This window comes from Apis cerana, linkage group LG1 (genome assembly GCF_029169275.1).
Source record: "Apis cerana isolate GH-2021 linkage group LG1, AcerK_1.0, whole genome shotgun sequence".
Classification (NCBI taxonomy): Eukaryota; Metazoa; Arthropoda; class Insecta; order Hymenoptera; family Apidae; genus Apis; species Apis cerana.
In genome coordinates, this window is record NC_083852.1 from 21,003,394 (window position 1) to 21,026,227 (window position 22,834).

Genomic DNA, 22,834 nt, shown 5'->3' on the forward strand with positions numbered 1-22,834 from the left:
CATCGATACGTGACACGTATACGAAAATACGTAAGCAGAAAATTTAGTGTACGTTAAGATCGGAGAAGGTCGAGCGTAACTGTTCCCTATTATGGCACGTTTTCATTGCATACCGATTACCGAATGAAACGCATAACGTTTAATCTTGTACAAAATCAATTTTCGCGTTTTCGTAATCATCTCTGTTGTAAAAGAAAAAAAAAGTAACAAATTTCCACTTCTTGAAAATAGGAAAATAATTCAAATATCATTAACGATTCTTCAAATTATTCCACGTAAAGAAAGGATAAAATTTAAGCAACACGATGATTTCTATAGATTCTTGCAAAATTTCATTGGAGGAGAACTCTGTTGTTAAGTTAAATTCCATGCATTCCTTCTGTTACAGCAATGCTTTTCTCACGGGCCACTGAATGTCCTTAGAATACAGTGGAGATGCAAGTAAAGCGATGCACGATCACGATGTACGATGTATAATTTATAGAAGAAATATATAGGACGGGTGGTTTATAACATCTTAACAAATATATTCAAAAATCAACTTCTACTTTGGATAAAGAAAACATAAAAACGTAAAATTATATAAATAATTCAAATGACAAAAGAATTTAAAATAGACAATCTAATCATTGCTTGATATTATTTGCATAGATATAGTAATTATGCGCAATAATTATGCAATAATAATCATAGAACGAAATTTATATACGTTCTATTTATTGCTAAAGGTACTTTTGATGTATTTTTTTTTTTTATAACATTTCTTTCGAAAGGAATTTGTCTTAAAAATGGGACAAATGGATTCAATTACGATTTATTGAAAAATAGAAATAAAATACACGCATAAAAATTTCTTTGTTGTTCTATTGCCAGTTCCGTTTCCAGAACGAGTTCTCAACGCAACGTCTTAAAGCAACAGAGGGGCTTGAGAAAGTGGTCAGGATGAAGGTAGTACGAAGGATTCTATACAATCTATATTCATCGTAGGTTCTACGACTTAGCTGGCATTCTTTCGCTTTATAAAAATTTCTATATCCTGTTTTATAAAGTACGATATTTTATTTTTATAATATAATAATGGAAAAAGAATCATAAAATTGAAATAAATGATTTTAATAATAAATAAATCATGATTATAAGTCTTCAAAAATGAAAAGCTGAAACGTTATCATGGAGAAAATAAATTTTTCTTCAATGATTATGATAAGATTTTTTGATACTTTCGAGTTGTAAGGAGTGCCATTCAAAGAATTTATCAGTCTATATCCGAAGTTAACATCACTGTTGCACATAAATCAATCAATCACTAATGATGCAACAAAAAATTAAAAAAGAAATGTTTGTAAAAAAATGAAACTTGTTTATTTATATATAATTTTTAAAACTAACTCGATCATTTCGATTAGAATTATTCATTAATTTTTTTCAACATTCAACGCCATTTATATTTAAATTTTATTTTTTATTATAAATTTTTTGCTACGTTAATATTATATACATAAAATCTTATAACTTATAAAAAAAGTTATTAATTATAATTAAAAAAAAGTTATTATTCGATTAAATATCGTTTTTCTCTAAAGTATAAATATTACTTTTACGGAGTGCCATTCGTCGTAATTTTATCTTGTAAAATATTAAAAAAAATATCAATTCAAATTAAAATATAATCGATATTATTTTTTATACTACAACTATATCTTCTAGATTCGCTGATACAGAATTTTTTCGATACGAAAACGGCTCCAGGAATTCGTCAGAGACGACGTCTGACGTCATCCTCGTGCCAGACTGGAGAACGGAGGTCACGTGTCGCGACGTCAAACGAAAACTCAATACTCGACCAGTGCCGGTCCGGCCAATAAGCGTCGAAAGAACTCTCGCCGATCGACATACGATCCTAAGGCGCGTCAGTCGAGCCGCAACCGTTGAACGGTGAACATCGTGGCACGGTCGATAACGATTTCGATTGTTTGTGAGTTTGCTTTTTAGTGAAACGGATCAAAGGTGAACGAAATGGCCAACAACAGGGCTACTAAATCTGGATTTGCGGCGGAAGCGCAAAGAAAGGTAAAAAAAAAAAAATTTGTTTAATATATATACATATGTTTTGTTCGATGATACATGACCTACTGCGAGACCATCCCTTATGGAATTCGGCCTAGTAAGGGTGGTTGCGCATGCGTATTACCAAGTTCATTGCACCTATGCTCTCAAAGATAAATGAATTATTTGTTCTGATAAAATATAGTGGACGTTTGGTGATATTGATTGCCGAGATTTAATTTAAATTCCTTGTTTCAGGTTTTTTATTCGATCTGTCAGGAATTTTAGACTTGAGATATCGTTTCTGTTGAATTTATTTTTTTTTTTATAATATAACAGATATTTTTATTAAAAAAATAGAAAGATGCAACGAATTTATAAATATTTTTATTATTCAATCGAAAATTAAATCAAAATAATATTTAATCAAGCCTGATTGTCTGTTGCTTACTCAAAAGATTAAGGAAGGAATTTAGAATCGGTAAATATTTTGACTCTTTGGAGGTTGAGGATCGCTGGAATAATTCATAGGTTTAACTTAGATTGTATGTATCTATGTATGTACATACGTGACAATCATTCGTGTCTGCAGATTACAAAGCTCATGTCAGAGATATTTCATGACACTTATTGGAGAATAATCCCATGAATAATTACAATACAGAGCGTGAAAGAATAGCTGTTCACAGGTAAATCGTGATGTGATTTTGATATTCGAAATTATCGATTTTTAATAATTAAATTATTCTCTAATATTTATCTTCTTAAGAATTTCTCCTTTTAGAATTTTATATGAAAATTTTATCTCTAACACTTAAAAATGATATAATCTTCTTTAATTAAACGAATTCCTTTCCGATAAGTAAAAATTACAAAAAATTTCAACTTCAATATAATCCTTCAAAATAATAGGATCATCTTTACAATCATAAATCTTTATTTCCTATCTAATCTTTACGTTCTATCTATCAAAATGATTATTCTACACTTATATTTATTATTTCTTTACTCCAATATCAAATTCTTTATTACAAATCAAATCTTTATCAAATCTTTACATAAATAAAATGCAAAATTACTACAATCATCTTCAAATCATATTCGATCCAATCGCGTTTCGTTATCATCAAGAATTTTTTATCAATTTGATCAAAAGTATCAAAAAAAATCTTCCGATTTCTCGCTTCACTTTTATCTTAAAATTTATTCTTTCAAATTGAAACACCACAATAAATAAAATTAAGAAAATTCTTCTCGAATCTTCTCGATCGTGCAAAGTTTAAAATCGAGTCATCTTTAAATACAAAAAGAGAAAGAAAAAAAAAAGGAGAAAAAAAGGAAAAAAAATTGCTAAACGGCAATTTCATCGTGAACGGAAATGACAAATCGTAGATACGTCAAGGTACTGAGGAAAGAATTTGCAAGAAGATTATCGCGATTTCGATACGGTCGAAGATTGTTTCCTTTCGTCACACCTGAGCATACGCCGCGTTTCCATCGAATTCGCCTCGGAGGGAACCGTGTTCGAAGCAACAGCTGCCGGCCGATCCCTTCCTCCGAGAATTAAAACGAGACCCAGTTGCCAAAGAAGGGAGCGTCCCTCGACCAAACTCACCGGCCATGGTACACATATCCTTTCGCCTCGAATCACCTTTATAACCATCCTAATATCTCTAGGTTGACCACATGACACTCATCGAGGAATCACCAGTCTATTCTTGTACGTTGTACTCTTTCATAACATGGAACAGTAGTATGACGCGTAGTTTACGCGAGTTCATTCATGATGTTTGGGTTAAATTAGTTTATTTTACAAATGTTTGAATGATACGGTAAGCAAAATAACTTTTGAAATATATATTTTTACCGTTCATTGTATTAGGATATTTTATAAAAATTATGTATAAAGTGCATTTTAAAGTTATTATTTGGAAAAATATGAAAGCATTGGTACGTTGTCATCATAAAAATATATTCGCTGCGTTATCTTCAAGACATATTAAAAGTGAAATGGTATCATCGTTAAGTAAAAAAAAAAAATACTTTACTTAAATAATGGAAAGAAAAGAGGCAATCTCAATTTTCCTAATTAATAATTGATAAAAAAACTGGAACGGAATCGTGTCATCCTCGAATATGATATTCATACGATGGAAATAACTCGATTCTTAAAAAGAAGAAAGAAACAGAAACGGTGCGTTCATCTTCATATCAAACAAGGAGGGGAAAAAAATGGAGCGAAATACAAAGGGTTTGTTGTACATTGCTTTCGAACTTGTTCTTTTTTTTTTTTTTGAAACAATTAGCGAGCAACTAATCTGAAGGACGCTCATTATGGCAGAGAAACGTATGTTCAATACGAAGATATCCTTATCGCTATTGGAATGCAATGGTTGGTTCACTATTTTTTTTTCTTTTTTTATTGATACAATGACGTTTATCCAACGAACTGAAAAAGAAATCGAGATTCGTCATGTTCTAATAATGAAAAGATCTTTGAGAGGTAATTTTTTTTAATTTTTTTACGATTAATAAGATATGTTATCAGTCAGTGCTATATTTCACATAATTTCTTTTTAAATTTGTATTAAAATTAATCATTGCCAAAAATTGGCGCGCAATATTAATTGCGGAGTGACGAGAGTTCAACGATAGTATTATTATCGGTATTTTATATTCACCCCACACAAACCTTTTATAATTATTAGGTCAATCATTTCTATCATTTCTTATTGTTACAAGTGTGAAACAGCAAAAAATGCAGAGAGTAATTATTATTCAAACTTCTGATAAGCTTGTCCAGTTATTATTACTCAATCATATTATTCATCGATAGAATTGTTATTCATATTCTAATACGAAACATTGCACGTACACGTAACGACAAAAGAGATGATAATAGGATTCTCGTTATTCGATAAATACAATATGAATATAATGTATGATAATCAAGGCACAAATAGAGTTCGAGGCATAAATGTTCGTTGAATCTATCTTTCCTAATTTTTTTTTTTATCAAATAGACAATATTTTTCAAATAAAATTTTCATTATCCATCTACTAATTATTTGATAAAAATATCCATTTTTATAAATTATATATTAAGCTTTCGAGAATTCCAAGAAACATAATTTTCCATTCTCGATAAAAAGTTTCTTTTTCTATTAATTTACAAAGATCACGCAATTTAATTCTAATCAGTTCTAAACACGGCACACCCTTATGATAAGATATTTTTCAAAAGAATTCTGACTTCAATTCCCGCGTATCGTCCCCCATGATACACCATAAGGGAACCATGTTTCGTTACAAAATAGACATAACAATTATAGCCACGTGTTTCCGTGAACCAAGTGCGATGAATGTGCGGCATTATACTCGAGGCCTAAAAATAGGCGTGCTTCATCCCCGCGCGGAGGATATCTGCATTAGCCACCGGAAACACTATAAAGTGGTTTCCGTTTTAGGAACGAATGGCTGAAGGCGATCTCGAGGAACACTCGCTCCTTACCGCTATATATTTTCTTCCCCGTTGCTTTTACAATCAATGTTGGTGGATTAACGATCGTACAGATTCTTCCAGCCTCCTTCCAGGAATTCTCACGTCCGCTGACCTTTCCTCTTCCGTCGTTCGAATCTCCGCGCGTGGATCTTCGTTTCGTGGCTGATGAAATGCGACTAGATCGACACGAACGAAGTAAAATCCTTAAAATTTCTTTTTAACGCAAAATAAATATGTAAGTTGAATGGAATACAGATATGGAATAAGGGAAGATTAGAAGAAAAAAGTTTAATGATGATGTAGAGATTAATCAAATAAGTCTGAACTTTTAAATATTAGTTAAGAAAATGGAGTTAAGAATTTTCAAAAGACAATTATAATTATTGAACGATCGCGAGCGAAGATCATGGAATATAATTTTTCCGAAGTTATCGTTTCGTTTTTCCACTCTCGCAATTGCGATTCAAAATCGCGAATTACGAAGAACATGTTAGCAACGTAAATTTGTGCACAAATCATTAGTTGACACGTGAGGCCGAGCATGGTAATAGAGGCGAAGGACACCGTGCAGTGCAATACAAATTCTGTTCGAGCGACTCGTGATACTGGGTGATACTTGGAATATATCCTATATCTGCATTCCGATCCTCGTTCTTTTTCACCGGAAAATATATTCACAGGCTATCTCAACTGAGCACCGATTCATCTGATTCACCTTGAGGGACGAAGAAATCTCGATAGAATGTAATAGACTGAAAGCCCGTTAGTTTGATGTGCCATCGACCGAATCGATCGTCTATACGTGACCGATCATAAACTTGACGAATAAGAAGGTTACGAATGATTACGTCTTTTGGAATTTTTTAATTTGTATATGATAATTTATATACATTAAATAATCATTAATTTAATCATAATTGCAATTAACACAATCGCACAATTTTTTTTAGGAAGAAATTCTCTAAAATTTAATGGAAAACGTAAAGTTTCTCGAGTACTTTGTGATATCACTTTCGTGATATAATTATTTTTCAAAGCGTTGATCATCGCGCTTTGATAGATGTAAAGTGGTATTTAGAGAGAATTACCTCGAGATCCCATAATCGTGAAGTCTGTAGTTCTTGGGAGTAAAGTGTGGTGATAAAGTTTAAGTGCATGGGTTCCATGAAACTTTCTCTTGCCCGTGACTCACTCGAGACGTTACATAGTTTCTTCCTTATGTCATATCTTCGTCAGTTATCAATTTAACCCAACGTTAATTATCGACGATGATGATTTATTACTTAATCGAACACCGAGACGTGTTACGAAATCGTTTCCAATCGAACGATATGGAAATGAAGTTTTACTTTTCGCGCGAGCCAATTCAATAGAGGATTAGTTCAACTTGAGATTTTTATCAGCGCTCGTTTTCCAACTCTTGCACCCGTTTACTGTTTTCTCTTTTTAGATCTCTGCATGCGAAGATATAATATAATCCCATAACAAGGTTCCTAATGGAATAATTAATCAGTCCACATGCCCGCGAAAAATAAGTTACAAAAGACCTTAAGGACCACGACACGTTCTTCCCCTCGTGGCCTTGCGCTCTTTCAAATTAACAATCTCCAATTCCCACGAGTGGTGGAGGGAATTTCACGGTCGAGAAACAACCGTGAACTTCGCTTCAGACGCGATCAATTTCCATCCATGGGACGAAATCTTGTATGCTCATTAGCGGAAATCGCATTAATATTAATGAATCTCTTTTTGCTTTAATATCTCATCGAGGTATGAATTTATGAAAAATAAAAAAAAGAAAAAACGACGTACGTAAAAAGTAAATGAAAAAAAAAAATGAAAAATCACGAACATGTTGGTCCGATCCACCGATGAGGCTTGGAACAATACTCTTGTTTGTCGAAGTGGCCCATCGATATAGGTTATCGCGATGCTTCCAAATGACAACGTGAGTCATGGATGAATCATCATAATCAAAATCTTTCACGCAATGCCAGCTTTCATAAATTTGTTATTTAAATTGGATTCTCTCTAGCTGTGAAAAAATCTGTATAAAAGTTTTTCGTAATAATTTTAATTCGTTTAATCAAAATTGTGCAGAATCCGGGCAGATTGAAATCTTGAAATGATTTTCGGTAACGAAAAAAAAGCGAAAGTGAATTTTATTCGATGAAACAGGCAAATTAACAGGACTCGTCGGGAGACGCTCGGTTGAAATGACGAATAAAGTGGCGAAATGAATTAAATGTATGTCCCGTAACGATTGTATAACCGTGCAATCGACGTAAATCAACTTACAAAGTTCCACATGCGAGCACACGATAAGTATTGACGGTATTTTACCTGTTCGGGCTTCATCTCGTTTAGAGATCCTTATATGGCTGGCAACCTTCGAACAGGCTCACGTTTGAAAATACACAATTATTTATCTCTGTTGTGGAATCATGTTGTGGAATTACGCAATCATGACGACTCTTGAAGTGGGTCAACGATTTTTCTGAATATAAAATGCGATTTTTTCCTTTCTTTTTTTTTTTTTTTTTTAATATTTAACTTGTCAATAAAATTAGATGTTTAATTTCTAAGAGAGCCATCTTTCGAAACTCTATGATGGAGATGAATCGAACACGATAATCATAAATTCTAATGTTTCAGGAATGTTTAGATTTTTATATAATAAAAAGTATGTCAGATTGAATGAAAAAAAAAAAAAAATAGAAAATCGCAATTGAAAGAAAAATGAAGAAAATTTGATTATGGATTAATAAATGAATCGGTATTAGAAAGTGGATCGTCGTGGAATGTTAAATAAATCTATGATTTATCGTTTAAAGGAAATATTATACGATCGAGAAAAAAAAATCTTTTATCAGAGATTTCGACATCAATATGGAAACTTGTCAAACAAGGGACAATCTTAAATGCAGTTCTCCTTGTGCTAGCGATCAAGGTGATTCGATTTAATCATATACGATTATTTCGTTTCTTTTTTTTTTTTTCGATTCGTAATAAAATATCTCTTTTATATTTTTACATATTTCGATTATCATGTAACATTATTGAATTAAATAATAAATGTGAAAAATTGAAAAGCACAATTCGACGTGTAATTGATCTGTAATTATTACACAGTGATTTGAAACTTCCAACAGGTGCAAAATTTAAACAGTTTCAAGCTTTGATATCAGCTCGATATCAATTTGATATCTTTTTTATTCTTAATACTTGATTGATAGTTTTCTAAAAAATTGTATAGATTTAAATCTTTCTTATCGTTTAATCGATAACTAATATAAATAAAAACTTGAAAACTTATCGTTATACCGATAAATATCATCGATATTTATTCATAGCGATTGCTCGATCATCTTACTCATCTTATTACTGGTAAGAATTGTTATTAATGAAAAAATAATTCGTTTCAATTTAGTAAAAATTGGCAGCATCTTCGTAATAGAAAACTCCTATCAAATAAATTGAATACAAATTGTACAACATTATCTATCTATCTATATATAAAATAAAATCTATGCAAAATATCGTTATTAAAATTTTGATATATTGATTATAAAAAATTCAAAGAGAATTTCGAATTAATCATCTCGATTTATCTCGTCGATCAAATGAAAAGATATCGTTACTTCTTCAATCAAATGAAGAAGTATCGTTACTTCTCCAATCGTAAGTTGGTTAACAACGTTAATTCTATGGCCAATAAATTAATCTAAAGTGTACTCTGTGTAACAAGGAAAACGATTTTGCTGGCGGCAGCATCTTGGAGAAGAGCAATTCCTTCAATTTGCCCACTGGTTCATTGATAGTCAAGCCTTTGACCCATTTTTCATGACCGTGAACGAGCTAGAGAGCCATTAAAAGCGTCATTGTCACACAACTACTAAAAAGACACGAAACGATTCTTTAATTGCAAACACTTGCCCTGCTAACTGACGTACACTTATATTTGGAACAGTCTACGATACAAGTAAGTACTTTTTTTGCAAAATATATAGCTGCAATTTTTTTTCGAACAATAAAAAGTAACATTAAAGTTAATAAAGCTGAACATTTAAAATCAGTCGATAAATTGATGTTATTATAATGATGTTATTATTATTAAATTAGATTTTTTAAATTTCATTCATAAGAGATAAAAGTAATTTTTAGGCATTTTGATTACTTATTTTAATTACTTATTGATAAATAAAGACGAAATAAAACTGGACAGCAGCATCATTTCAAATTTCCCGAGATATCGAACAAAGATCAATGATCAAAGAGAATTATTCAAATCCTATCATATTATCATATCATTGATAATTGTATATTTTTTCATCATATTATATTTATTAAATCTACTATCAATGTAAAATTCCTCGAAAAAAATGGCATCTAAATTTGAGGAACGAGCGTACTTTTCTGAAATAACACACATCAGAAAGAGAAGAAAAATTATACCTGCGAGGATTCAGCTGCAACCCTGCATGATTTTGAATAGAATAAATTCCACACCACACCCTTCTCTAGAAACTTGTTTCAGAAGATCTTGACTTCAACATCTTGGTATGCAATTGGGCAAAGGTAATTTTTTTGAAAGAGCATTATGGTATCATTATCATATTCGATTATTTTTTTTTTATAAAATTAAAAAATTCTTCGTTATAAAATCAAGGAATAGAATGATCAAAGAATTAAATTTATTAAAATTTAATATTCTATTCTCTCATATTTAATGTAATATCTATGAAAAACATAAAGATAATACATAGAAATATAATTAAATATAAAATCGCAAAAGAATTAATGATGTATTCGCATGCAAATGGCTCGCAATGGAAATTATAAGCTTAGAAGACTCATCAATGTTATGATCTCGTATTAAATAATCCGAAAAGCGCTTTTATAAACGTTAATCGTATTGCTCGATACCGTTTCTGTCTCGTTCTATTCGATCGGCCTAAAGTGCTCTATCATTTCTTTAACGCATTTCTCGCATATCATTTTTTTTTTCACGTTAATGAAATTATCATGCGCTTACTTAATACCTAAATATAGAATTCGCATCGTGCTCTACATCGTGGGTTTATATCGCGAGATATAAGGGAGGAGATAGCGAAGTCCGCTGCTTCCGAATGTTATCATTGGATAGGACAAAAATTGTAGAGAAAAAAAAACACTTGCAACGACAATAATTTACCTGTTATCATTTCTTAAACGTTTTCTATGCGTTCACAAATTTTAACGAGAATTTTTATTATTATTATTATTTTTTTTTATGAAAAATATTCCCAGAGAAATATAATATTTTATAACGCGTAATCTTTTGATACATTAATCTTTATTTGCCATTATTTATTATATATTAAAAATTATTCTAAATTATCATTATCGAACGATTAGTAGAGAATTTTTTTATGATAACAATGTTGTTTGAAAACATTATTAGAAAAACGAAAAACTAAGGCTTAGAATATGATTAATGATAGTAAACTAGGTGTCTTTACATTGAAACAAGATAGGTTTAAATGGAAAAAAGTTTGCTTGTACACAAAAATATCGTTTCCTTTGTCTTCTAGATAATCAGTAATAACAAAATGAAAGACAATAAGATACGTTCGAGGAAAAAGAATTTACTTTTAATTTAACGATCGTCATTATTCATATTAATGATATATTATAATTGCTTATGCATATATTTATTTTGCGAAGGAGGTGTCAACGTTAACAGACTGAATGACGGTGAAAGTGAATATTTTCAGCGTGATATTTCTTCATAATAAAATTGTCCATTGTTTGCCCATTATTTATATATATATATATATATTTCCTGAGTATAAAAAAAATCGTCATTTAATTTAGAAATAATATTTTTGATCTCTGTATAATATCATAGATTATTCAATAAAACTTTCTGTATACTGTATACATAGTATATAAATTCAACTTAATATATTCTAAAATATATATATAAAAAGAAAAGGAAAAATATCTGAGAAAATCGCATCTGCGACTTAACAACTACCAGAACTCATATGTATATATATATATATATATATATATATACCTCCAGTATATTATTCTAATTGTATCGATCAAGAGACTGGTGAGTTTTACGAGGCACGTGAAATATATCACGATCAAGACACCGTATGGCTAACGGAATATGCATACTGCATCGGGATGAATACGACGGTCCATGCTTACGAACCTCTCCTTTTTAGGTAGCCTTTACGTGAATAACTGTGCGCCCATTACGCGTTCTCCACGGGCTTTAGGATACACGGAGTTCGTCGAGTTGTTGGCGTGCTCGTTCATAATCGTCTTTTATAAGATCGTGAACTCGGGAACGAGTTTCGTGCTTAAAAACGAAAGAATTCCTGAACTTTATTTTCAAATTAGAAGATTTTTTTTCTCTTGGATCGAATTAAATTTCTTCTCGATTTATAAATGATCTTTTCTTGTAAACAAATAAGTATCTCGCGTGGTATATGTTGCGTATTCTTTGAAAGAAATAAAAATTTGCTTTTGAGAAGTTTATTCCCGATAGAAGAATAAATTGAGATATCTTTTCAATCTTTTTGAGCGATACAAAAAATTTCGTCGAAACTGCTTTCATTCATGGACAAGATTTGCGAGGTACCACGAAGAAACAACGAATGAAGTGTTTAAACAAGTTGGGTCAGTGACTCCGGCCACGCTTGTGTCGCAGACCCTACAGGATGTGTTACTTGGATCACTGGCACATCGCATAATTAATAACAGGCAGTCGGTAATGGCTCGTGCCCCTTACTTGAAAGATCGACGAGAATCTCGTGAAATCTTTGTCGTGATAAAATATGAATTAAAATAACTAATTTTTCTTGTAATCTAAAATATAATAATATATTAATAAAAAATTTAGCTTTTTTTTCTTCTCTTAATTTTATTTTATTTAATAATTTCATTATAATAGAATCTTCATCTAATTCATTTTAAGAAACAAACAATTCATATAATTAAAATTCATTTAATAAGAATTCAGATAAGTATTTAGATAATTTTAGATTTAATAAATGGAGTTCAAATGGATAAATGGAATTTTACTATCCTTTTATTATGCAAAGAAAACTTGATAATCTTTACTGATAATCATAAATGTATTTCTGTTACAGATTAACAGCAAATACAGCGAGGAATTGGCACAAGAATGTTTGGAATGGATCAAAACGATCACCGGCGAGAATATAAACACTAACGGAGACATGGACAATTTTTATGAAATTTTGAAAGATGGAGTCCTTCTTTGCAAGTAGTTACACTTTACTAAACAATGTCAACGATTAATTTTCTTTCAATTTTTTGAAATGATAATTAATCATTATCTTTTTTTCAGATTGGTGAATGATATTAAAGAAGGATCCGTGAAGAAAGTTAACAAGACCAGTTTGGCATTTAAATGTATGGAGAACATCAATGCATTCCTCGAGGCTGCTAGAACATTAGGTGTTCCAGCCCAAGAAACCTTCCAAACTGTTGATCTTTGGGAAAGACAAAATCTCAATTCAGTCGTAATTTGTTTGCAATCTCTCGGTAGAAAGGTACATATACACATATGAAATTTCTCTTTCAAAAAAATTTTTCTCTTTCAGTTTACTACAACCATTACAACAATTACAACCATTCAAAATTTCCCTTTTACATAAATTCCTTTGAAACTTCAATATTTTATCTATATTGATGTCATTTAAATTAGAAATAAAATTAGATTGCAATGATTGATATATAAAAATAATTTTATATAAAAAAATTCTTCGTTAGTTTTAATTGTCATTTATAAAAAATTAATTTTTGAAGATTATCTACTTATAATTTTAATTTTAATTTTAATTATAATTAGATAAATAATTACAATTTTCATTTGTAGGCGGGTAATTATGGCAAACCAAGCATCGGACCAAAAGAAGCGGACAAAAATATACGTAATTTTACTGAAGAACAATTAAGAGCTGGACAGGGTGTAATTAGTTTACAATATGGTAGTAATAAAGGTGCTAATCAGAGTGGCATTAATTTCGGAAACACTAGACATATGTAAATCTATTCGTCTAAATGCCATTTACAAAAATTCCAGTTTCACTCTTGTCTCTAATTTTATCTTTACGATATACTAGACTTACGGAAAAAATTTTGTTGTACAACAATGTTTCTTATCGTGGTCCAAGTTAATTCTAAATGGTGCACAAAACTCATTTTTGCGCATAGATAATTTTCTATGTATTTAAACAAAAAGATAGAAAAGTACAACATAAAAATTTTTGTACTTCCTTTTTAAAGAAATGAGTAATCTCAAAGTTACACAGTATAAGTTAAAGTGTAAAAAATAAAAAGTTATGTCTCTTCTAAAAATTCGATATGTATATTTTAAAACATAATATATATATATTGTTAATGTATTAAAAAGATCCTTTAACAAGAAAACAATTTATTTGCAAATATAAACAAAAAAAAAATATGTTGTGCTACTAAACACAATTGGATAATAAGACTATATATTTGTTAAATATTACAGATAAATTATGAAACAGAGCTGTGGCTTTGTCAATGTTATTATAAAACCCTTTACGAGTTACAGTGTAACCAAATTATACTTTAAAAGATTCATGTTGCGCGTAAGACGATAACTATTATAGTTATTATATGATGATAAATGATATATTATTATATTAAGTATTTTGTACAAATATTTTTTGATGATTATAAAAATAATTTTTCATAATGTAATGATAATATGAGTTAATAAATGACTTAAAAAGACATAAATAAATGATCTTTTCTCTTATCAATTTTTATTTTCTTTACTTTTATCTAAGTTTTTATTTATACAATTAAGCAAATCAACATTTTATTTGTAAATAACATATATTATGTAATAAACAAATAATTCTTTTATCTCATGAAAGGATAATAATCAAGACCAGAATTATATTTGAATTTAGTTTGATAACGTTTGTGTTTCTTAGCTTGTTCCAAAAGTTTTTGAACACTAGGTCTAAAATAAATAAAAACATATATTAGAAATGAGAACTTATTATGAATGCTATTAAGTTAAAAAATACCTATAAGGTGGAGGTAACATTTCTTCTTCAAATGTGCATTTTATATTTTTAGGTGGTATATTTTGTAAATATATCTGTACTCTAATTATACTTCTGTTTCTTCTACAATCTTCATGAATTTTAATAACTTGAGATGGTGGCGAATCAAAAGAAAACATAAAATGGCTGAAAATAATAATTGTATAATTAATTATTTGATTAACATATATTATATAAATACATAAAAAAATAAAAAATATAATGATAAATATTTACCTTGCTTGTGTATGAATATTATTATGAGCACTTGTTTTACATGGAAGTTCCTTAATACCCCAATTTTCAATTTTTCTAATAATTCCACCTGTTTCAAATATTGATTTTGCTACATCTTTTAAAACAGTTACATATTCTGTCTGGAAATATTATTCATTGATAATTAATATTTGATCGTTTATTATTTTGATAGTTAATTATTATATTATCAATAACATAAAATACTTATATTTAGGTTAACAAATCTATAAAATGAAATAAATGTTTTAAAATCCGTTAAAGATTACAATACCTTGTTTGCTAATCGTAATAATAATGGCATTTCATACGTCGGCATGTTTGCGTTTATTTTTCAATATATAAATGAAATTTTAATTGAAAAAATAATATAGATTTTTCTCATTGACAATAAGAATCACGAACTACACATAGCATGATACGTAATATTTTACAATTTATTATATAGATCAGATTCTTTTATATATGTATTGATTAATAAATAATAAAATTAAATAATATTAATTAATATTAAATAATATTTAATAGTTTTGTATTATTAATAGAAAATTTAAGAACCTATCATCAATTTATTTTGAAATTAATAAACAATAAGGTTATGATAAATTTGTATTAAAAATATGTATTTGAGAAAAAATTTTTTTAATCTTATAAAAAGATATAATGTTTTATATTTAAATTTTATACAGCAACAAGAAAATCTATATTCGCACTATGTAGATAAAAATTATATTTCTTCGTTAACTTTAATGAATATTTCAAAATATTCAAGTGATAGTCCATTAAAATGTTGGAATTGTAATTTTACATATAAATCTGATTTATTTTGCTCTAAATGTAAAGTTTTACAAAAACCACCTGAAAATTTAACTTATTTTGATATAATAGATATTCCAAAAACTTACGATGTTAATGTTACGGAAATTCAAAAAAAATATAAAGAATTGCAAAAACTGTTACATCCTGATAAATTTAGTAACAAATCTGAGGTAAGTATTAATTTATTAAGTATAGTAATATATTTATAAATACATTATTAATTTTTATTAATTTGTCTTGTTTTATTTTTTAGAAAGAAAAGCAATTTTCTGAGATTTTATCATCATTAGTAAATAAAGCTTATAGTACATTATTACATCCTCTAAAGAGAGGATTATATATGCTAGAATTAAATGGTATAACAATATCAGAAGGAACAGATAATGTGAATGCAGAATTTTTAATGGAAATTATGGAAAAGAATGAAGAAATAGAAGATGCTGCAAATAATGAAGAAAAAATAAAAAAACTAATACAAGAGAATGAGACTATATTAAATAATTTAATAATGTAATATTTTTTCTACTTAAAAATTTATAGTCTTATTAATAATATATATAATTAATAAATATGTTTTTATATAGGAATGTAGCAGTTGCATTTGAACAGGAAGATATTAAGAAAGCAGAATCTCTCCTTATACAAATGAAATATTATAATAGCATAAATAATAGATTAAAAAAATTAAAATATGATTTAGGTATAATAGAATAAATATAATTTTAATATTAGTAAAATTGTAATATAATTGTAATTTAATATATAATTAATATAATTATTATAATATATATATTTAATTTTATGTAAATGTATATTGTTAACGTAAAAAATATATTGTAATATATGTACAAATTTACAACATTTTATTATATTTCTGATAAAACTTTCTTTATATATTAATTAATATTTTAATTATATTAATATATATATTTTTTTTAATATTTATATTCTTTAAATAACTCCTATATCTTTGTTAAAAAAATATATGTATATAATAAAAACATAATCATGATGAAGACAAGATATTAAAACTCAAAATTTAATTTAATTTATTCTTGATTATCTATTTTCCACATTTCAATCCATTGACATATTCTATTTACATTTTCTGTTATTTGATTTATATTATTACTTGTCAGTTCATGAACTATTTCTTCTCTGTAAGCTAATCTTGCCTCTTCAAGAATGGTTTGAAATATTTCACAATCTATATTATCTTCTAACTTTTTTCCTGTATAACCTCTGTCTCTTAAACGATCATATAAAATAGTATTGTCTGTTCTTAATACAAAAACAATATCAAACCATCTTTCTGGAAAAAAATCAGCTCCATGATAATCAACAATTTTTCCACCTTCACACATAAAGGTTTCCATTTCATCCAATAACTGCAATTAAAAAATATAATATCTTAATATAATAATATTATATAATTATGAAAAATAATATATTTATATGAAAATTAAAATTTTTTTATGAATTACCTTATCCTCATCTAAAATAGGACATTGATATACCTCATCATATTCCTCTAAACATTCTTTTTCAATAGCAAACTTGCTAACATCAATCCAGGTTAATCCAGTTTTTTCAGATAAAATACGAGACATTAAACTTTTTCCTACTCCAGGTGTACCTAAAAATAAAATTGATTATAAATAATTTTATTTTTAAATACGAAAACAATTATTATTATTTTAATTTATTTTAAAGTTGTTGTTTGTTAATTTAACCTGTTATTAAAATATTTGGAGAAGTTCTATTCATATTGATCATCTTAAAGCCATTTAATTATGTTTATTAATATTTTATTAATATTGAAATTAATCACATTGTTAAGAAATAACAATTTTAATAAAATCTTATCACATACGATTGTAATACTAATAACGTATATACATTTAAAATTAATATAAATTATTTTTAAGACAAAGTTAATAGCACAGACAAAATATAGAATAGATCTAACATTCAATGAATTTTTTTGTTTCAGGGACAAGGAATTCTTTACCATTTTAGTGTCATTTTCAACATTACCGATTCGATTCAAAATAAGATTACAAGCATTCTGAAGGTAATTTTTTGATTTTTTAATTTTTATTCTATATCCTTCTTCCACTATTTGATTTCTTTGTCTATGCTTGATTGCAAAATTTATGCATTTAAGATACAGTTCCGATATTTGACTAAATTTATTTTTTTTTTGTTTTTTTTTTTTTAATTAAACGAAATCTTAAAAAAATCTATTCAATTCAATTATTCAAATATATATTTTATTCATATCTATATTTATTTACATATGTTTTAATATGTTTTATATTTATATAGTATTTATTTTATATATACTATATATTTTATGTTTTTATATTTAACTGCATCGTAATTTTATTTTTTTGCAGAATCGATAACGTCAGAAACGAATATGGCAATTTACAAATCGTATATAAGATGGTAAATCTATCTCAGATTGTGTACGATTCTATGGTTACAAATATTCTTTAAGGTTATTATTTTGACGTATATGTTGCATCCCAAACAATAATTTCAGTTATCTGAGTATTTTTTCTTAACAATGAGTCTTGTAGCATATGAAAGTAGTGATGAAAGTTCAGATGATGAAAGAAATAATTGTAATGCAGAAAATGAAAATAAAATTACATCAGAAATTACAATTCTACAAACAAATAATAAGTTATGTTTATCAAACGATAATACTTTTCAACAAGAAAATGATAAAAATAATGTGATTGGAATGGATGTACCTAAGACAAACGAATCATCAGAAAAAATACAATTTAATAAATTACCTAAACCCAAAACTTTAATTACGGAAATAAATAATATCATAGAAGAAGACGATATTCCTCCGAAAAAAGAATTTAAATCTGGAAAATCAGTAAAAAAGGATCGAGTACCAGTTAAAATAATGGTGCCTTCTTTATCTGAAGTAAGAAATTTTTAAATGTAATGTGTATATAATATTTTTCTTTTTTAAATTAATACATTTTCTTATTTAAAGTTTGTAGATACTCCAAAGGAAAATGAGCCTAAATGTAATAAATTAAAGCCATCAAATGTAAGTATTTATCATAATATTCATATTTTTGTAAGAAAGTAAAATATATATATATGTATTTTCAGAAGGGTACTAAACTTTTTGCTCTGTTACCTCCACCTAAAGGAATTGACATTAAAAGTTCTAATAATTTGGTACCTACTATTATTAAATCTACTATAGAAACTAATCAAACAAAAGTTTCATTTATTAAAGATACAGATATAAAAAGCTCTAATATAAGAACTATAAAAAAACCTATAATAACAAATTCTATAAATGTAACTCATGAATCAAATTCTGAAGATGACGAAAGTGAAGCAACAGATAAGGATAATAATTCTATTACAGATTTTTTTGCTCTAACACAAAATGATACTGTTTCAAATATTTTATCAGATTCTTTGAGTACTGATATAAATTTAAATAATTCTGATTTAGAATTTAAGAATAATCCAAATAAAAATGATTCATTTAAATACTTCACTAGTTCTAAAATTGATATAAAAAAAATATGTACAAATAAATCTCAAAAAACATCATTAAGTAATGTCATAGATTTGCCAAAGGAAGAAATATTATTAAAAAATAAAACAGAAATAGGTCCAAAGTTACCAGTACCTGAACAAGAATATAATATAGATACAGAAGGTAATGTAGCTTTTGATGACAAGGCTATAGAATATCTTTGTGGAAAAAGAGGTGTGAAACGAAAACCTAAAGAAATTGAAGAAGCAAATATTATAGAAATAAATGGAGAAGATATTAAACCAGATGAAAGAGAATGGTTAATAAAAGCATTAACAGAAGAGCCTATACAAAGACCAATATCTATGCAAGGTGGTGGAGTAAGTTCTCAATCTAAAAAGAAACATCAAATAACATATTTAGCACATCAAGCTAAAGCAATGGAAATGGAATTGAAGAATCAATGGGCACAAAATAGATTAACAAGGAAACAAACTCAATCAAAATATGGTTTTTAAATAAAAAACATTTGTAAAATGTGTACATATATTTTTTTCTTATAATTATAGAAAAATGAAAAAGTTATAAAATATCATATTAATTAATAGTTTCTCTATCATTATTATTCAAAATAATAATTTGTTTTTTCTAATAATGTATTCTTTAAAGTTCATTTTATATTTTAATATAATCTTGTTGATTAAAACTTATATTTATAATAAATTTGATGACAAATCTTTATGTTGACTAAAATAATGATTATATTTTATTAATTTATCAAATATTTGTAAATGTCTATTTAGTTAATATTTTTGAATAGTATTAGAGATTATTAATTTATATATTAAATTAGTTTTTAATTTTTCTATAATATATTTATTGATTTACTAACCTTTTAATATAATATGATTACAATATAATGAAATATGATTACAATAAATATTTTCTTAGTTTTCCTGAGAGTTCTCAATAAAACTTTTAAAAAAATTTATAACAAAATAAATGATTAAATTTTTTTGAAAAATTAAAATATTTTTTTAAAAATTATTATATTCTCTTTATATACACATTATTTCTTTTTCTTTATTTTTATTTTTTTATTCACTACACTCAATGTAACATTAAAATCATTTAATTTTTTTTTAATAAAATTATTTCTTATTATTCTTATTTGATGTTATTAGGTAAGGTAATGCCTACTTCCAAATTTAATTTAATCGATAATAGTTATATTAATATTTATTTTTCAAAAATATATTGTTTTTATTTGTCTCTAATATTTATTTTTATAAAAAATTTGATTACTCTATTGAATAAAAAAATAATTTTTTCACTTCATATCTTGTGCATAATGTATAATATTTAAAAAAGTATCAATTTGTAATAATAAATCACAAAATACAATGATATCCATTTATTATGCAAGACTTATTTTTAATTATTATATAATTTTAAAATATTTTATTTTATATATCACTGTAGTTTTTATTAAAAAAAAATATTATTTTACGTTACACCATATCAATTCCACATAAATATTAATATTCATTTCATTAAAAAGTCATTGCAAATTGTATTTTATTTGTTTCAAAATACATAAATTTTTGTTAATTGAAAGATATGTTGCTTTCTTAATAAATTTAATTTATATTTGAATATATTCATATTCAATATATACATTAAGTCCGTTTTTCGGAATTTGTGATAATATTTTATTATAAATAAAATTTTTAAAAATTAAAAAATTTATTTGCAAATTTAGGACATATCTTCATGTAGGTAAAAAGCGATTAAGATGAAATTTTTATATCAATTATATTTATTAGTCAAAAATACACATATAAATTATTAACACATTTAAAAAATTAACTTGTATACATAAATTAATGATAATATATATTTATAAATCATAATTTAAATATTGATTTTAATTTTTTTTATGTAATTAGTATCTATTTAGATTAATTGTCAACGGATCATATATTTAAAAATATATGATCATGTATATAAAAAATCATGTTTTTTAAATACGATTTTAAATTTTTGAATTACGATTCATAATTATTTATTTTCAGTAACAATAAAATTTATAAAATACTAAATCTTGTGAAAGTTGTGAAAGTTATAAATGTTAATGAGACAACTTTATCTTTGTCACATCGGTTCATTTTGTTTCCGTCTTATTTTATCTAACGTAAACTTAATTGCTTATAACTTAATAAATAAACTTCAGGAATCGAAATTTTAAAAGGTAAGTTTAATGAATAAATCTATAAAATTGATTTTCCAAAAATATATTTCAAGAATATATTAACACCTTGTATATGTTTAATTCTAGAAAATATGACAGCTTAAAAGAGGTAAGTATGTCAAATTTCAGAATTAAGTAAAATAATCAAAAAATTTTTAATTCTAACTTTTTAAAGAAGTAAGTATACAAAGTAAGTATATAAAAATTAGGTAAGTATATAAAAATAATAAAAATATAAATAAATTTTAGAAAATTCTAACATGTTATATTCTTCTCGAATTATATTCTTTAATTATAAAATGAATATAATTTAAACAGAAATTTAATGCTAGAAATTTTAAATTAGAAGAAGATAATTCGACAGAAAGTGGCACGCAATTTTTGAAAAAATATTAAATATGAAAATTTTTAGCTAAATTTTCGATTTCATATTAGGAAAATATAATGGAACAAGAAGTGGCACGCAAAATTTTTTTTATATTTCTAAAAATAAAAATTTTTAATCTAATTTTATATATTTATCGAGATATATTTATCTTTTAATTTTATTACTTTTTGGGATATTATATTTTTTGATAGTTTTCTTATTTCTAAAGATATTTATCATCAGATATTTATTTCATATATGCTTTTTTTAATAAACATTTTTTTTTAGTTTTCTTAATTCGAAATTACTTAAAGTTTATTACTATCTTATTATCTATATTATTATTTATCTTAATTAGAAATACATTTTATATATTTATCTTTTACAAATGCTATTTTTTGTAATATCGAATTTCATTTCTTTACAACATTTTTTATTGTAAAAATTTTATGAATATAAATAATATATAATTTGAATTGATTATTAGAAATATTGTTGATAATATTAAAAAATGTTCCAAAAATTAAATAGTTTCAAGGGAAGCATATAATATTATTAATTTTTTTATTAATAAATGCGTTAAGAACCTGTAATGATCAGTTTTATGTGATATATATTTTTTAGTATATTAGTTGATGCAAATTCTATATATAAAGATATAAAAAATTTTCAAATTTTTTTAATATTATCAAAAAGTGAAATCATAAGTGAAATATTTCAAGTGAATAAATGATTTTTTTTCATTCTATATGTATGTATATATCGATGGTTATATATTAATATGAGAATATAACAAAAGAAATATTTTTACTTGTTTCTTTTACTAATTTCTGTGGCTGGATTAAATATAATTTCTGCACTAATCACTTTTAATCGTAGAGAATATACTAAACAATTTAATATTTTGCAATGAATATTTTAAAACATGAGACACAAAATCTCATAAAATGGTAGATCTAAT

The 22,834-nt window shown here is 26.3% G+C and overlaps 5 protein-coding genes across 11 annotated transcripts; 3 read left to right on the plus strand and 2 right to left on the minus strand.

Annotated features, from left to right (window-relative positions):
• Positions 1-890: 890 nt before the first annotated feature.
• On the plus strand, positions 891-14,348 carry LOC108003211 (myophilin). The gene is made up of 5 exons (XM_017065347.3): positions 891-948; positions 1,708-2,070; positions 12,697-12,833; positions 12,918-13,122; positions 13,449-14,348. Exons 2-5 carry the CDS (start codon positions 2,017-2,019, stop codon positions 13,617-13,619), a joined length of 567 nt encoding a protein of 188 aa, XP_016920836.1. The 5' UTR covers positions 891-948; positions 1,708-2,016; the 3' UTR covers positions 13,620-14,348.
• Positions 14,349-14,353: 5 nt separating this feature from the next.
• On the minus strand, positions 14,354-15,899 carry LOC108003212 (small ribosomal subunit protein bS6m). The gene is made up of 4 exons (XM_017065348.3): positions 15,188-15,899; positions 14,896-15,035; positions 14,641-14,805; positions 14,354-14,573 (listed from the first exon to the last, which is right to left on the minus strand). Exons 1-4 carry the CDS (start codon positions 15,230-15,232, stop codon positions 14,471-14,473), a joined length of 453 nt encoding a protein of 150 aa, XP_016920837.1. The 5' UTR covers positions 15,233-15,899; the 3' UTR covers positions 14,354-14,470.
• LOC108003210 (iron-sulfur cluster co-chaperone protein HscB) lies at positions 15,534-16,588 on the plus strand. Its single transcript, XM_017065345.3, has 3 exons — positions 15,534-15,902; positions 15,986-16,242; positions 16,317-16,588. The coding sequence occupies exons 1-3, from the start codon at positions 15,534-15,536 to the stop codon at positions 16,444-16,446; spliced, it is 756 nt and encodes a 251-aa protein (XP_016920834.1). The 3' UTR covers positions 16,447-16,588.
• Positions 16,589-16,757: 169 nt separating this feature from the next.
• Positions 16,758-22,820, minus strand: LOC108003223 (adenylate kinase isoenzyme 6). Of its 2 annotated transcripts, none has more exons than XM_017065363.3 (3): positions 22,685-22,820; positions 17,217-17,368; positions 16,758-17,120 (listed from the first exon to the last, which is right to left on the minus strand). In XM_017065363.3, exons 2-3 carry the CDS (start codon positions 17,340-17,342, stop codon positions 16,782-16,784), a joined length of 465 nt encoding a protein of 154 aa, XP_016920852.1. In that variant the 5' UTR covers positions 17,343-17,368; positions 22,685-22,820; the 3' UTR covers positions 16,758-16,781. The 2 variants fall into 2 exon arrangements, with proteins under 2 accessions (XP_016920852.1, XP_016920851.1); XM_017065362.3 differs by lacking the exon at positions 22,685-22,820 and adding an exon at positions 17,466-17,740.
• Positions 17,731-19,836, plus strand: LOC108003221 (proline-rich protein PRCC). 6 transcript variants are annotated; one of them, XM_062070864.1, is made up of 5 exons: positions 17,881-18,059; positions 18,132-18,235; positions 18,318-18,679; positions 18,752-18,808; positions 18,874-19,836. In XM_062070864.1, the coding sequence occupies exons 3-5, from the start codon at positions 18,485-18,487 to the stop codon at positions 19,771-19,773; spliced, it is 1,152 nt and encodes a 383-aa protein (XP_061926848.1). In that variant the 5' UTR covers positions 17,881-18,059; positions 18,132-18,235; positions 18,318-18,484; the 3' UTR covers positions 19,774-19,836. The 6 variants fall into 6 exon arrangements, with proteins under 6 accessions (XP_016920848.2, XP_061926846.1, XP_061926845.1 ...); XM_017065359.3 differs by lacking the exon at positions 17,881-18,059 and adding an exon at positions 17,731-17,806 and having other exon boundaries at positions 18,132-18,679; XM_062070862.1 differs by having other exon boundaries at positions 17,869-18,235.
• Positions 22,821-22,834: the final 14 nt, after the last annotated feature.

Excerpts from the sequence above, each read along its gene's own strand:
- LOC108003212 (XM_017065348.3), bottom strand. The coding sequence starts at position 15,232 with ATGCCGACGTATGAAATGCCATTATTATTACGATTAGCAAACAAG. Across the intron at positions 15,036-15,187 it reads TATTACGATTAGCAAACAAG|ACAGAATATGTAACTGTTTT; the intron begins GTATTGTAATCT and ends TAATATTTCCAG. Across the intron at positions 14,806-14,895 it reads AATATTCATACACAAGCAAG|CCATTTTATGTTTTCTTTTG; the intron begins GTAAATATTTAT and ends TATTATTTTCAG.
- LOC108003210 (XM_017065345.3), top strand. The coding sequence starts at position 15,534 with ATGTATTTGAGAAAAAATTTTTTTAATCTTATAAAAAGATATAATGTT. Across the intron at positions 15,903-15,985 it reads AATTTAGTAACAAATCTGAG|AAAGAAAAGCAATTTTCTGA; the intron begins GTAAGTATTAAT and ends TTTATTTTTTAG. Across the intron at positions 16,243-16,316 it reads ATATTAAATAATTTAATAAT|GAATGTAGCAGTTGCATTTG; the intron begins GTAATATTTTTT and ends GTTTTTATATAG.
- LOC108003223 (XM_017065362.3), bottom strand. The coding sequence starts at position 17,508 with ATGATCAATATGAATAGAACTTCTCCAAATATTTTAATAACAG. Across the intron at positions 17,369-17,465 it reads TCCAAATATTTTAATAACAG|GTACACCTGGAGTAGGAAAA; the intron begins GTTAAATTAACA and ends TTTTATTTTTAG. Across the intron at positions 17,121-17,216 it reads CTATTTTAGATGAGGATAAG|TTATTGGATGAAATGGAAAC; the intron begins GTAATTCATAAA and ends TTTTAATTGCAG.
- LOC108003211 (XM_017065347.3), top strand. The coding sequence starts at position 2,017 with ATGGCCAACAACAGGGCTACTAAATCTGGATTTGCGGCGGAAGCGCAA. Across the intron at positions 2,071-12,696 it reads CGGCGGAAGCGCAAAGAAAG|ATTAACAGCAAATACAGCGA; the intron begins GTAAAAAAAAAA and ends TTTCTGTTACAG. Across the intron at positions 12,834-12,917 it reads GATGGAGTCCTTCTTTGCAA|ATTGGTGAATGATATTAAAG; the intron begins GTAGTTACACTT and ends TCTTTTTTTCAG.
- LOC108003221 (XM_017065359.3), top strand. The coding sequence starts at position 18,305 with ATGAGTCTTGTAGCATATGAAAGTAGTGATGAAAGTTCAGATGATGAA. Across the intron at positions 18,680-18,751 it reads TGGTGCCTTCTTTATCTGAA|TTTGTAGATACTCCAAAGGA; the intron begins GTAAGAAATTTT and ends TCTTATTTAAAG. Across the intron at positions 18,809-18,873 it reads ATAAATTAAAGCCATCAAAT|AAGGGTACTAAACTTTTTGC; the intron begins GTAAGTATTTAT and ends ATGTATTTTCAG.